At 57.0% G+C, this 14,884-nt stretch overlaps 3 protein-coding genes across 10 annotated transcripts in view; 2 read left to right on the forward strand and 1 right to left on the reverse strand.

Annotated features, from left to right (window-relative positions):
* Positions 1 to 8,969, forward strand: part of DNM2 (dynamin 2) — an 89,312-nt gene extending 80,343 nt beyond the window's left edge. For 4 of the 8 annotated variants that reach the window (XM_049642390.1, XM_049642394.1, XM_049642388.1 and 1 more), the window contains 5 exons: positions 2,560 to 2,671; positions 3,193 to 3,357; positions 5,349 to 5,581; positions 6,587 to 6,829; positions 7,455 to 8,342. In XM_049642390.1, coding sequence (XP_049498347.1) covers positions 2,560 to 2,671; positions 3,193 to 3,357; positions 5,349 to 5,581; positions 6,587 to 6,829; positions 7,455 to 7,524 — 823 coding nt within the window. In that variant the 3' untranslated portion in view covers positions 7,525 to 8,342. Of the gene's footprint in view, positions 1 to 2,559; positions 2,672 to 3,192; positions 3,358 to 5,348; positions 5,582 to 6,586; positions 6,830 to 7,454; positions 8,343 to 8,813 lie in introns of those variants that run through there. The other 4 variants (XM_049642395.1, XM_049642396.1, XM_049642392.1 and 1 more) reach the window with 2 other exon arrangements.
* Positions 8,970 to 9,300: 331 nt separating this feature from the next.
* On the reverse strand, positions 9,301 to 11,956 carry TMED1 (transmembrane p24 trafficking protein 1). Its single transcript, XM_049642475.1, has 4 exons — positions 11,682 to 11,956; positions 10,913 to 11,010; positions 10,589 to 10,772; positions 9,301 to 9,998 (listed from the first exon to the last, which is right to left on the reverse strand). Exons 1-4 carry the CDS (start codon positions 11,862 to 11,864, stop codon positions 9,780 to 9,782), a joined length of 684 nt encoding a protein of 227 aa, XP_049498432.1. The 5' UTR covers positions 11,865 to 11,956; the 3' UTR covers positions 9,301 to 9,779.
* CA2H19orf38 (chromosome A2 C19orf38 homolog) overlaps positions 11,899 to 14,884 on the forward strand; it is a 20,494-nt gene continuing 17,508 nt past the window's right edge. Inside the window, exon 1 of the mRNA XM_049642472.1 lies at positions 11,899 to 12,573. The gene's annotated coding sequence lies outside the window, so the exon portion shown is untranslated. The remainder of the gene's footprint in view (positions 12,574 to 14,884) is intronic.

The following is a 14,884-nucleotide window of genomic DNA, read 5'->3' on the forward strand; positions in this document are numbered from 1 at the left end:
AGTTAAGCGTCCGACTTCACCTCAGGTCATGATCTCACGGTTCGTGGGTTCAAGCCCCGCGTCGGGCTCTGTGCTGACAGCTCGGAGCCTGGAGCCTCCTTCGGATTCTGTGTTCCCTCCCCCCCCACCCTGCTCCTCCCCCCCACTAGCACTCTGTCTCTCTCTGTCTCAAAATTAAACATTAAAAAAAAAATTAGAAAGGGAATCAAGTGAGAAACAGAAAACGGCCATGGGTGCTTCCAGTGTGTGGTCAGGAAAGTCCTGTCTGGGCAGAGACCTGATGAAGTGATGGCCGAGGTTCTGAGCGGAGGAGGGACTGGCCCCTGCTCAGGTGCTCACAGGCGCCCCCTGGTGGCTGTGGCGGGGTAGGGCAGGAGTGGGGAAACTAGGATGGGTTGCAGGCATAGCACTGGTCCAGGTGGGAGGCTGTGGGGGCTGGGCTGGGGTGGGGCTGAGGACGTAGAGGGGGAGGCAGCCGATGCTGATGCCGAGAGTCAGAGCTGACCAAAGCCCTGGTAGATGTGGGTGCAAGAGAGGAAGGCATTTTCTGGTGACCCTGAACTCACGCAGGGACCGAGCTGCCATCAACTGGGGAAGGCAGAGTCAGGGTAGGCTTGGGGACCAGGGGCTGGGTTGGGGCCACGCTGAGGGAGAGAGGCCTCTGAGACACCACGTGGGGAATCAGGGAGGCAGCCGTGCACATTCAAGAGTCTGGTGTTAGGGAATGAGCTCCAGGCGGGATGTGAATTGGGGAGTTGTTAATGCATGGCCACGTTCAAAGTCATAGATGGGGGTGAGACCCTCAGGTGAGTGTAGACAGAAGAGAGAGGCCCAGGAGGTCCTCAGAAAACGCACCCCGCCGGGCACTGGGAGGAGACTTCAGCAAAAATAAAGATGCTTTTCTCAGCTTGGGAAGAGGTCCAGCTGGCAGGGGATCCGAGAGCAGGGGGAAGGGCAGAGTGTGGACGCGGGACTCTGGTGCGTCCTCATCCAGGAGCCAGGGAGCACCTAAATCGCAGTGGCTTTCAGCCAAGGCCTGGAGGTTCTTCACGATGGACCAACAGACATCGACATCCTCCCCGCTGCGCCGGGACCACCTCCCTCACTGCCCATCGCTCCCATGGGTTGGAGCCAGCGTCACGTTCTGTGTAGGAGTAGCTCTACCTGCTTTGTCACAGAATGGCCTGAAGCTCTGGGACCCGCTTTGGCGTGGCTGAGCCTGGGCTTTGTCGCGGGGCAGGCCTGCCAGGAAGCTCTTCCTTGCTGCACAGCGGGCAGCTGGCCCGCCTCCCCGGGCCCGTGATGATCCCCTGTGAAGATGGTACCTAATGTATCATTTACGAGTGAGCTCAGGAACCCCAGAATAAGAGTCACGGAAACAAGATAGAAGTTGCTATTGTGTCTTATGACGTTCCCATCTGGGGCAGGTGGGGCAGCTCCAAAGGCATCCAGGTCCATCCTTATTCCTGAGCCTTCCTCCTCCTCTTCCAAGATGGCTGCCCGAGGTCTAGCCACCATGATATTCCAGGCAGTGCAACAGAAGAGGAAGAGCCTTCCCAACGAAGGCCCGCCTCCCACTCTCTGAGACTCCTTCCAGAAGTCTCAGGGCAGCCACGCACTGACTGCTAGTTGGCCCCGGCTCCGTCACGGGCCATGAGTAACCTCAAACTCGGATCTCACGCCGAGGTGGTGGGCCAGCTTGGCCGTCTCGGCCACCGCTGCCCTGTGGGACGGGAGAGGACGTGGGTGGCACAGATCCCAGCCTGCAGAACACTGTCCATCCGTCTCTCCTCCAGCCTTGCGGCTCTTGCCGCCTCTGCTCACAGACCCACATTTGTCCTGCTTTGCACATGCTCAGCTGGGAGCCCCAACCCTCCACATCCCTCCCCCCACCAGCCCAGCCCCCCCAGGAATCGGGGCACATTCTAGACCTTCAGTATCCAGTGCAGTAGCCACTGGCCCAAATTTAGCTATTTAAATGTTGACTGCAATAAAATGAAGTTGAAATTCACTTCCTTAGTCACCCTGGCCCCATTCCCGGTGCTCGCAAAGAACCCACCTGCGGCTCCTTGCTACCGCACCTGACGACACAGGTTGTGCCATCCCAGAATGTTCTTTTGAACAACTTTGCTGTAGCCTCCCTGAGAAACCTTGATGGGAGCTTCCCCAGGCAGGGGTGTTAGGGGACACCTGCCCACTTCTGAGAGTGTCTTGGGCAGCCTTTGTCCCCCACAGGAGGGCATGGAAGAGGGGAGAGGAGAGGAGTCACCCGAACCCACAAAAACAAAACCCCACGGATGCCACTAGATGCCGACATCACTGAGCATGTGCGCTGCACTTGGCAGGGTTTTAGATGCTGTACAGGCACTAACTTGGGGCTCCTCTCGGCCCGACCGGTTGCAGGTGCCACTGCCATCCTGGGGCTCCAGTTGTGAGTGCCCGGGTCAAGTGTGAATCCCCGTCATTGAGACCCCAGAGCCCACGCTACAGCTCCCTGCACCTGTTAGCCCCATGGGCAGGGTCAAACCACATGCCTCTTCTTCCTCCCTCTTGCTGCAGGAACGTCTACAAGGACCTGCGGCAGATCGAGCTGGCCTGTGACTCCCAGGAGGACGTGGACAGCTGGAAGGCCTCGTTCCTCCGAGCTGGGGTCTACCCCGAGAAGGACCAGGTAAGGAACCACCCTGCCCAGCCGGCACACGTCGGGCTGTGCTGACCCTGGGAGAGAAAGGGGTCTGGCGTCTCCCTGGATGGGTCATTTCTAGGATCATAGCCCATACTGTCGTGAGCAAACAAAGGGGAAAAGGGGAGAGGGTTTTGTGGTCAGGGTCCAGAAGGCTTTCCAAGTAAAGACAAGGACAGGGATATACATGGCCTGGGACCCCATCTGTTTTGTTCCCTCTCCTCCTCCTGTCCTTGAGGCAGAGTGAACGTGGCTGCCCTCGGCCCCCAAATTAACATGTTCCAGTCCCCAGGTGAGGGGTCCAACCACCTTGGGGCATGGTCACCCCAGGTCCAGGCAGCTCAAGCCAGGGGCGGGCAGGGCCACTTGAAGCCAATACGGCCATCAGGGGACATCCCCAGAAAGCTGGTTGTGGGCAGGACAAGGCAAGCCATTCACAGAGAAGGGGGGCTCCCCACCCTCGCCTCAGGCCACAGTCCCCCCTCACCGCCTGCCCTCTCCCCCCACAGGCAGAGAATGAGGACGGGGTCCAGGAGAACACCTTCTCCATGGACCCGCAGCTGGAGCGCCAGGTGGAGACCATTCGCAACCTGGTGGACTCATATGTGGCCATTATCAACAAGTCCATCCGTGACCTCATGCCAAAGACCATCATGCACCTCATGATCAACAACGTGAGTGCCCGGCCCCGCCAGGGCCCACCCGCCACCGGGGAGGAGGCCAGGGCAGCCACGGCCAGATTGGGCCCGGACACCCTTTGTATGACATTTAACATTAGAGTGAGTCACGACCTTCTAAACGTCAGAATCAGGGTTCCCAGCCTCTCTTGGGAGATTAGAAGGTACAAGCCACGTGGAGCTCACTCCCTTTTCCTTGGGTAATTGAAACAAATGCCACACGTATATACTTTTTCTGAAGTGTTTCAATCTTGTACGAACCCTAGGAGAAGAACTGTGATCATCTCCCATTTTCTAGACAGGAAAAGGAGGCCCCAGCAAGGTCAAGGAAGCTGCCCTGAGTCACTCAGAAGAGTGGGAGGTGGGATTAAAGCCCAGACTGAGTCTGTCCCCAGCTGTGGCTTCTTGATGGCCTGTGGCCCAGCCCACCTTCACTGGAGGGCACTGCCTACCCCTGGGCTCCCGAGACTCACAGGGCTCTAGGCCTCTCTCTGGTGAAATGCACTTGTACTAATGTCTCCCACTCTCGGTTGCTGGGAGGGTGCAGGGGTTCATATGTCAGGCCTCCCGCTCAGCTGGGCACCCAAGAAGCAGCTACGTAGGCCAGCTTTGGGTTTATGTTGTGCCTGTGAAAGCTCGAAATGTAACAGGGTCTAAAGCAAAAATAAAGAGAGAAGAGGATGTCCAGGTTGATAATAACTCATTTATAATGTAGAAAAAGAACTGTGGAGCGTAACAGAATATACAGGAAGGCTCCATGTGTATAAAAAGGAGGGGAAATAAACTGTCAAGCCTGGTCATTTTTGGAGATGTTGAAAGTCCATTTGGGAAAATTCAACATCCATTCTAAAAAGGACAACTGTAGGAGTCTTCTGTTAGGAATCTGTGTTTCAGTCTCAAAGTCACTCTTTTTTTTTTTTTTTTTAATGTTTATTTTTGAGAGGCGGAGGGACAGAGAGAGGGAGGCACAGAATCCAAAGCAGGCTCCAGGCTCTGAGCTGTCAGCACAGAGCCCGACGCGGGGCTCAAAGTCACAAATTGTGGGATCACGACCTGAGCTGAAGTCAGACGCTCAACCCCCTGGCCACTCAGGCGCCCCAAAGCCACTCTTGACCTTAATGGGGGAGCTCAGGAGGCATTCCCTCGAAAGTCAAGAACAAGTTGGCTATCTCCACTTGTGTTTAAAACTTTTTTGTAGAATCACTAACCAATGTCGTCAGATTAGAAAAATCGCGTAGAGGTGTGAACACCGAAAAGGAAGAGGGAAACCTGTCCCTGTTTGGAGAAGCTCATGTACACGTGAACACACGTACCTAGAAATGCAGTAAAAGTAACTGAGAAACTCCTATATCCTGTAGGAGGTTTTGGAAGGAACAAAGTATACAATGAACAGAAACCTAGTACTGTTGTTGTTGTTTGTTTATTTATTTTTTTATTTTAGAGCCAGCGTGTGCTAGTGGGGGAGGGGCAGAGGCGGACGGGGAGGGGGGGGGGGGGGGGGGGAGGGAGGGAGAGAATCTTAAGCAGCCTGCAAGCTCAGCAAGAGAAGCCTGACTCGGGGACCCTGGCCTCATGACCGGGGCAGAAATCAAGAGTCGGACGCTCAACCGACTGAGCCACCCAGACGCCCCTTTTAAACATTTCTTTTTTTAAGAGAGGGAGCTAGCAGTTTTTTAACAGACGCCAGTTCGCAGATAACGGATGGGAGGAGAGATGGCGATGCGAGAGGCAGGGTCCTCGGGGTAGGTTTGATCATCAGCGTCTGGTGAGACGGGCCGGAAGAACACTGGAAGGTGGCCCCGAGAGACGCGGCAGACACTTGGGTAGAACCCCCCCACCCCCCCACCCCCGCCTGGGTTGTAAACCTCTGGCTCGTCCGGCAGTAAAGTTAAAGACAGGAAAGCCTGCGGGGTGTGGTGGCCGCCCTCCCAGCCAGCGGCCCAGGCGGGCGTGGTGGAAGCCCTGACCTCTCCGCCCCTTGTCCCCAGACGAAGGCCTTCATCCACCACGAGCTGCTGGCCTACCTGTACTCCTCGGCGGACCAGAGCAGCCTCATGGAGGAGTCGGCCGACCAGGCCCAGAGGCGGGACGACATGCTGCGCATGTACCATGCGCTCAAGGAGGCCCTCAACATCATCGGGGACATCAGCACCAGCACCGTGTCCACGCCCGTGCCCCCGCCCGTCGATGACACCTGGATCCAGAGCTCCAGCAGCCACAGGTCCGTAAGGCCCGGTCACCCGCAGTCGGTGGAGGATGCTGCCTGCGGGCTCCCAGTTCCTCCCGTGTGTCCCGTCGGGGCACAGCCCACGGGGTGGGCAGGGTGGAGGGGCCCCCAGGGCTGGCCACAGTGGGAGCGGCTACCCTGCGTGGGCCTGAAGCGACGAAGAGAAGGGTTGGGTTAAAGGCCCACGTGTCTCCTGGTGCTTCCCACGCGGTGAGCCCAAGTGGAAGCCAGAGAGGGCAAGAGGCCCGGGCCGTGGTGGCCACGGGGCCATCCTCCTGGAGCACAGATGAGAGTGGCGGGTTGGGGACGATCTGCGGGAGCCACTGGGAACCTTAGCTGGCACGTCCCCTTCCCCCTCAGCCACCCCAGAGCTGTTGGATGGAGATGAGACCCTGGCATGGGCAATGCAGACCATCAGACAGGGATACCTGACCGGTGACGGGGGCAGGTGGCAGGAGGAGAGGGTCGGTCAGGGAAATCTAGAAGGTGCCAGCCCTACTGAGACTTCAGGGAGCCATGGGTTACTTAGGGAGAGGGCACCCAACCTGGGGAACGGGGCAGCCTGTGGGGCGCCCAGGGCAGGGGCCTGTAGGCGCTGCAGCCTCTGGAGGCATTTGGACTTGCAGTCAGGGCTGGGCTCTGGAGGGATCTGTGGCTAAGGAGGGTGGATTGGAGGAGGTGAAGCAGGCAGGAGGCCCGAGCAGGGCCGGTGGGGGGCAGAGGGCCGTGGGAGTGAGGTCAGAGGGAAGCGGGAGGACCTGGAGGCTGAGGAGGGGTGCAGGTGGGCCCTAGCTCAAGTTTTAGGTGGGGGCACAGCCATTGCCAAGCAGGTGGTGGCGGGTGGATGGAGGGAACAGGTCCTTGCCCCGCTGCATGTCCCTGGGCGGGAGCTGGTGCCTGCCTGCGCCACTCCCTCCCCCTCAGCCCTCTACGGCCACACTGGCCAGGCTGGCGCGCCCCACCCCCACCCCCAGCTCACACCCTCTCCTTTCTCCACAGCCCCACTCCACAGCGCCGACCCATATCCAGCGTGCATCCCCCAGGCCGGCCCCCGGCAGTGAGAGGCCCGACCCCGGGCCCCCCCCTGATTCCCATGCCGGCAGCCTCCTTTGCCGCACCCCCCATCCCGTCCAGGCCTGGACCCCAGAGCGTGTTTGCCAACAATGACCCCTTCTCGGCCCCGCCTCAGATCCCATCTCGGCCGGCTCGGATTCCACCCGGCATCCCTCCTGGAGTGCCCAGGTAAGGCTGGACCCCCCTCACTGCCTGCCACTAGAGCCACCGGCCTGTACCCTGGGGCCTCTCCTCGAATCTGACACCCTGCCCTAAGCTCTCCTCGCGCCCTGTGGGGAATGGAATCATCATCCCCATTTGGCTGGTGTGAAAACTAAGGCCCAGAGAGACCAAGTCGCTTTCCTCAAAGTCACTGAGTGGTGGTGGAGAGTCGAGGTGACTCCAGGGCTCCCAGGCCTGTCCCCTGCCTGAGCAGGTGGCCCGCAATGCAGGATGGGACTCCTCACGTGGGGCCCCTGCTCCTGGTTTTGACCATTTTCTTACTTGAGGACACGCGCTGTGAGCCGTTACACACCTCTGCCCTGCCTCTCCCCACCCTGCAGGCCAGGCTCTGTCCTCACTTCTCCCATGAAGAACGGGGGGGGGGGGGCGGGGGGGGGGACTCACACAGTCACACTGCCAGCTCCTCCCTGGCTCTCTAGATCCTTGAGAGCATCCGGCATTGGGGCATTGGGCAGCGCCGTGGGGGGGGGGGGGATTGGGGGGGGGGGCGGGCTCCTCTCCCTCATCCTACTTATGGCCTCACTGCCATCTCCCCCCTCCCCCTCCCCGTCTGTCTTTATTCTCTTTGCAGCAGAAGACCCCCTGCTGCGCCCAGCCGGCCCACCATTATCCGCCCAGCCGAGCCATCCCTGCTCGACTAGGCTGCGGCTGCAGGGGGGGCGTGTTCTCAGGGGGTCCTCGCACACCCGCGGTGCAGGAGCTTCGGTCTGGGCCCCTCCGCTGCCCCTGGCCCCGTCGTCCGCGTGCCAGGACCAGGCTCCCTGCGGGCAGCCCCTGACTCTTCCCTAACCTTGGCCCCCATCCCCGTCTGCTGCACACAGCACTGACCGAAGGGGCCCTGGAGCCCCCGGGCAGGGAGGGGGGGAGCCGGGGTGGTGCACTTTGGGGGATGGAGCCTCGGGGTAGCAGAGGAGGGAACGCACTCTGGGCGCCATCTCGAATGAGGACTCGGGCCGGGGTGGGGGACTGGCCCAGGGCTTCTCTGGCCAGGAAAGGCTGAGAATAGAGGCACCCGGAGTGCCTGGAACCCCCAGGCCTTCCTGGGGCCCAAGGAGCATGTCCGCTTCTCAGCAGCGGGAGCTCCCGGCAGCAAGCCAGGCCCAGCAGGCCCAGCAGGCCCAGCGCTGCCCGCCCTGCCTGAGTTGTAAATATTCCTTCCTCGGCCTCGGCTGCCGGAGGTGCCTTTGCCAGGTCCGGAAGCCTCAGCCCTGCCGGCCTCGCTCTCTCCTCCCTGGGTCCCCCCCTCCCCCAAGTCTCCGGGGTGGCTTGGGCTCAGGGCTGAGTGAGTGGGGAGGCTTTGAGGGGCTCCTGGCTCCTACCCAGGCCTCCCCCACGGGGTGGGCCCCAGGTGGCCCATCACTGAGCAGACCTCGCTCTCGCTCCTCGCTCGGTTTGACCACTGTAAGTGCCTGCACTCTGTATCCTATTAATAAACTAAAATAAAGGGAAGAAGCTTCTAGTGGCTGCTGTGTGGGCCTTTTGTGTTGTCAGGCTGAGGTTGTGGACTTGCTCACCATCCCCCCCTCCCCCCCCAGCAGGCCTCCCTCCCACCCCCGGCTCTCACACCTCACTCACGGGGCTCTGCTCTTGGCGAGAGGGTTCACTTCTTCCAGAGACAACCATGCTCTCAAGGGAAGATCCTTTCTTTCCTTAATACCTCAGGAGTGGGGGCAAATGTTCCCCACTCCCCTTCCACACATACTAACACGGGCCTGGCTGCGGCCCCTAATGCACTGGTGTGGAGACCCTGATGCAGGCCTAGGGTGGGCATCAGAATCACTAAGGGGAGAGAGGATTCCACCCCGAACCGCAGTGGTCAGGACCCCTCCCCACTGCTGTAGTCCTAAGGACTCCCCCTCAGGTCCCAGGCCTGCTGGCCCAGCCCCGGTCACAGTTAAACTTTGCTTTCTGATTTTTCTCTTGTGCCCAGGCGACCACCTCCATCGGCTCCCGCCCGACCTTTCTTCTGAACTTCGTGGGAGACCCCTCCCGCCTGCCTGGTTTGCCCCCTTGGGGCCAGGTCTGTCCCGGCTGGTGTCCCTGAGCCCCAATCACCAGGCTCTGTGATTTTCTGACCATAATTTATTGACTTCAGTGCCCAGGCCAGACCACCCTTTGTTCCGTGAGGCTCCTGTGCAAGGTTTGGCTGGGCCACCCCTCAGCTCTGCCCGGGGCCCCCGCAGAGAGAGCAGCAGGGGCGGGTGGTCTCGCAGTCTCCACTCCTCGAGTTCTGTTACCAGACCTCACCGTGAGCCTCCCCGCTGCACTGGGCTGAGGGGCTGGGCTCCTTCTCGCAATAAAGTGACTGTCCTGGCAAGAGCACTGTTGTCTCCTTCCCAGCCCCTGGTGTCAGCGGGTCGCCCCCAGCCCGGAGCCACCCCCAGCAGCAGCAGGAACAGGCCTCTGGTGGGGTGATGGGGAGACCAAGGAAGGCATGGGGCCCTACAAACAGCAAGCCCCCTCCCACCACAACCTGGTTCAGAAGGCCAGTAGGGAAGGGAAGGGAGAGTTTGCTTCCCCGGGCCCCATCCCACACCTAGTGCCAGTGCAGTGCTGGAAGACTCAGGCTAAGGCACACACATTTACAGCAGGGGACACGGAGACGAGCCACAACACCCAAGGGTTGCATTCAAATGCTGCGGTGTCCCCGTCCGTGCACCATTTCCAGGAGAGCAGGTACAGCCACTGAGCTGCCCCTCCCGGAGGGCCCAGGTCCGTCAGCCAAGCCAACAAGTGTTTCTTGCCTGGCCCCTCCAAGGGAGAGGACACTTGAGGGCCACACCTCTGGCCCTGACTGTATAGCCTCCCCTCCCGAAGGAAACTCAGTTGGGGAAGGGACCCCCATGTCTCACACACGTGTACCCTGCTGCCCTTTTCCCCGTTCTTCCTTCCGGGGCTACGTAGGCACAGGGCGCTTGTCCTGGAACAAGCGCTTGAGTGTGCAGACCTGTAGCACGGCCACCAGCAGCAGCACGGCCACGTTCACAGCAGACCAGAAGTTGACCCGCTCCAGGTTGCCTTCCTGCAGGTTGCGGTCACGTGCCTCAAAGGCCCGCAGTAGCGTCAGCATCTGGATGCTACGCTCCAACCGGGTCTTCATGGTCTCGATGGATTCCTGTGGGGCAGAGAGAGGGACAGGGTCAGGCCTCCGCCTCTCAGGGAGCAGAGACCAATAAAACCAGGGGGAATGGGGTGAGCTAAGATCACAGACTCTGTGGCCAGGCTGCCGTGAGTCTTAAATCTGCTCTCTGTACCGAGTGGCTATGTGACCTTGAGCAAGCTAATTGACCTCTCTGGGCCTCTGTTCCCTCTGAATTGCTGTGAGAGTTACATGCCTAAATAAGTGAAAAAAAATGTACTTAGTAGTAGTCAACAGCACAGTTGCTAAAGCCAGACTGCCCGGGTTCAAATCCTCGCTTTGCCAGTTGCTAGCTGCGTGGCCTTAGCCATCCTGTGCCTCAGTTAGAATGGGGCATTGAGAACACACTACCTACTTCATGCGGAGATTTCATGAGATATTTAAGCCCTCCTACTCCTAGAAATGTATTATTTTAACTGTGAGCTGCTATTAACATAATTAAGGTGGGGGCACCAGGGAGGCTGGGTCAGGCGAATGCGGACCCCAGCCTCTGTGGAAGAACGGGAGCGCGGCTGCCCAAAAGCCGGAAATGTGGGATGAGTGGCCCCAGTTCAGTCTGAGCGCACCTTAATGTCTCCCATCTTGACATCCAGCATCTCCTCGGGCTCCACGGCCTCTGCCCAGCCTTCAACCTCCTCGTCGTCCTGCAGGCTGTCAAAAATGAGTTCAAAGAACACCAGCTTCTCAGAGATTGTGCTGAAGGAGTTGTCAAAGCACAGCTTGTAGTCCCCGGCCTCCGTGGGCTCCACTCTGGAAGAAAGACACACAGATACACGTGACCCTGAGTGGCCCACCAGCTGGACCTTGAGAGGCAGGAAAGGTGGTAACCTGAGGCCACTGGGGAGGGGCAGGGCTGAAACCGAACCCAGGCACAGTGGGACTGAACTCACGTGTGCACCCCATCTGCCTTGCGGGACTCGCTGACCAGCAGCACGCCCTGAGGGCTCTCCAGCGTGAAATCCACGTCCAGTCCAGCACCTCCGATCACCTGGGAGGGCAGGTAAGAGAGGGTGGAGGGCTAGGGGTAGGCCAAGAGCAGCTGCCAGGGAAAGCCAGACCCATACAGATCACCAGAAGGCTACCTAAGCCCTGACATCTACACCTGTGACCTGGTGCTGCCCGACCTGTCCCAGGTAGACCTTAGCCTTGGCTCTGTCTTCATTGATATGACCGCTTTGGGTCTGGCTCTTTCATCTGGTCACGCCCGCGTCGTAAATCCTTGATCGACGTTTACCTGGCCACACACCAAATGAGGGGGCAGGGCCCAGCTTTCCTTAACCCAACCCCTGAAAAATCCTCTTGCTGACCACGCCCTTTCTTGTGGCGCGTCTTGGTCACACCCACCGACTCCGGCCATCGCACTCTTGGCCACGCCCACTCGGGAGGTTCCCGCCCCGTGAAAGGCTCCCCGTTATAACCTATGGCCCCGCCCCTTCTGGGTGTCTCACTCTAGCCCCGCCTCCTGCCATTATTCCCACCCCCTTCGCTCTACACGCCGTCTCCACCAGCTCCGGCTCGCCCTCCCTAGCTCCGCCCCCGCGCTCTTACGCACGGGCTCCTCCCCCTTCCCTCTAACGCATGCCTCGCTTCAGCTGCCTGGCCACGCCCCCTCACCCAGGCTCCGCTTGTTTGCTGGCTCCCCAACCTGGGACCCTCTACCTGGTACTCAGTCTCGAGGCTTGCGTTGGCAGGCGCTGACTGGTAGAAACACTGTTTCCTCCCCGCAGGCAGCAGGAACGTGAACTCGCCGTCCTGGATCGGCGGTGGCCCTGCCCCTCCCACCCCCACCGGCGGCAGTAGTAGCCACAGTGCCAAGGCTAGGGCCGCTCCGGCCGCCATCATCCGGGTCACCCTCCGGTCTGCTAAGAGGTCGTGGTTCCTTTAAGGGCTAGCCCTGCCCCTTCTGCTACTCGGCGGAGCTCATTGGCAGCCGCTCCGTGAAACCAGCAAAGAGAAAAATGAAGGGCCCCTTGAGCGCTTAGCTGCCCGAATGAGTGCCCGATGTGCCTAACAACGCTCGATCATCTGGAGGTTGTTTTTTTTTCTCCTGAGTGGCCTCCGGCTGTAGTCTCAACCGATGATGGGAAAAAAAAAAAAATGACAAAAATAAGTACTATGATGGTGCATCTTTCTCAGGCAAAAGTTAAGACAGCTAAGTCGGAGGCGGGCCGGGACCTTCTAAGGCCCCTCCCTGAAGTTTTCCCAGAGTAAGCTGCGCGCTACCACCGTTGAGCGAACCTGTCTGGGTGGAATGGGCCTGTACGCGATCCGTAGGGCTCAAGTATAAAATGATCCCCCTGGGCCAGGAAGAGCTTTTAGTGTTGGTGTGGGCTCTGTGTTGTCTGTAGAGTCTCACCCTTTATTCCTTAGACCTGTCGCTTTGTCAGTTTCCTCGTCTGTAGTTGGAGTGATGGAACGACCACCCCATAGGGCGGCTGTGAGAGTTGAGATGGAACCCTTGGGCTAGCGCTCATTTTTCCTGGCCTAGAGCCAGTACAGGGGCCTAGCCCTCCCTACACACCAACGGTCTCAAACTCTGGGGGACCAGCAGGTAAATAGAGTAACTGAAGTGGCTCAGGGTAAGAAAAACGACAGCCAGATTGCTTGAAAGTTAGAAGAGGGTGTGGGCCTGGGAGCCACGAAGGCTAGTTCCAACCACCCCCGACCCTTGGCTTGAAGACATCACCGTGCGGGGCCTCTGTATCCTCATCCATAAGATGGGGGTGATACTCGTCCTATCTCACTGGGCTGTTGTTGAAGATTAAAAAATGGGAGAATGCTTGTTTAGCGCTTAGCACGGTATAGGCCCTCGGTAAATATTATCTGTTACCTTCCAGGCTTATCGCCCACCTCTTCTCCCCGTTTGGCTTAGAGTGTTTGGAGGCGACCTCCCTCTGGGAAGCCGACAGATAAGCAGAGTCACTGTAGAAACGGACTCTGATTGATGATTCTATCTAGCATTAAAAAAAAAAAAAAAGTTTAGATGGAAATGTTGAGTCTTTAAAGACAGGCCTCGGAGTGGTTGGCGTTTGGTGACAATTACTCTTCAAATACAGCTGATGGCTGTCCTCTCGGGCTTTTGGAGAACTTGGGGAAGTAACACCACTTGGTTACGTCAAAGATCATGGACAGTCAATGTTAGTTATTTCTTTTCACTTCCCCAGTTGTCTGTCATTCAGACTCGCTGCTTGGACGTTTTGAAGTAGTTGTGGAGAATGGGTGATTTTTTTTTTTTTTAAGTTTATTTACTTATTTTGAGAGAATGCGAGCAGGGGAGGGGCAAAGAGAGGGAGAGAGAGAATCCCGAGCAGGCTCTGTGCTGTCAGCACAGAGCCCAATGGGGGGCTCAATCCCACCTGAGCCAAAATCAGGAGTCAGATGCTCAGCTGACTGAGCCACCCAGGCACCCCTAAAATTAATGATTTTAAAGTGAGTAATTCAGTGGCATTTATTACATTCACAATGTTGTGCAACTGCCACTTTTATCTACTTTCAAAACATTTTCATCAGCCAGAAAATAAACCCTGTACCCGCTAAGCCTGTACGTCATCCGCTCCCCCCCCCCCCCCCATCAGCTCTGGCAACTACCAACCTGCCTCTATGAATTTGCCAATCCTGGATGCTTCATGTAAGTGAAATATGTGACCATTTGTGCCTGGCTTCTTTCACTTAGCATAATGGAGGTTCCTCCTCCTAGCATGAATATTTAATTCATTTTAATGGCTGAATAATAGTCCATTGTATGGATATACTACATTTATCCATTCAACTATTGATGGGCATTGGGGTTGCTCCCATCTGTTGGACATTGTGAATAGTGCTGCTATGAGTATGTGTATGTGTATTTGTTTGAGAATCTATTTTTAATTCTTTAGGGTATACACCTAGGAATGGAATTGTTGGGTCATATATAACTTTTTTTTTTTTTTTTTTTTTTTTTTTTAGCAGAGCCTGAGACAAGGATTCAGGCACACATGCTTTAATTTCTTTTAACGTTTATTTATTTGAGAGAGAGGAGTGGGGGAGTGGCAGAGAGAGGGAGACACAGAATCTGAAGCAGGCTCCAGGGTCTAAGCTGTCAGCACAGAGCCTGATGCAGGGCTCGAACCCATGAACCACGAGATCATAACCGAAGTCGGTCATTTCATCAACTGAGCCACCCAGGCGCCACTCTATGTTGAACTTTTTGAGGAACTCCCAGACTGTTTTCCACAGTGGCTGCCCCATTTTGTATTCCCACCAACCATGTATGAGGGTTCCAATTTCTCCACATCCTCATCAACACTTGCTATTTTCTATTTTATTTGCATTATAGCCATCCTAATGGGTGTGAAGTGGAATCTCATGGTGGTTCTGATTTGCATTTCCTTGATGTTGGGCATCTTTTCAGGTGCTTCTTGGCCATTTGTATCTCTTGGGGAAATGTCTGTTCAAGTCCTTTGCCAGTTTTAAAATTGCGTTGTCTTTTTGTAGTTGAGTTACAAGAGTTATTTATATATTCTAGAGAGCAAGCAGAAGAAAGAAAAACAAAAACTTCCCCGGATTTATTTTGGGGCACTCCCTCAATGCTTTTTCAGGCATTTACAACTCTGCCTTGGCCTTCACTTCCTGTTTGTGCTGAGCCTAGAGATGAGCCAGAAAGCTTAGAGTCTTCTCCAGTCTTTTCTGAGCACTTCTGCCCTGGGCATGCACATTGCTTTCTCAATCCCCCAGGATATATGGGTGCTTCTGAATGTCCGAACTACCCAGAGAAATGCTCACCCCAGCTTTTTCTCCTAGCTTGTGGCACGCCTATTGTGAAAATCTAATAAAAGGAAACCTCCTTTTTTTTTTTTTTTTTTTTTTTTTTTTTTGGGACAGAG

Source organism: Panthera uncia, chromosome A2 (genome assembly GCF_023721935.1).
Source record: "Panthera uncia isolate 11264 chromosome A2, Puncia_PCG_1.0, whole genome shotgun sequence".
Taxonomy (NCBI): Eukaryota; Metazoa; Chordata; class Mammalia; order Carnivora; family Felidae; genus Panthera; species Panthera uncia.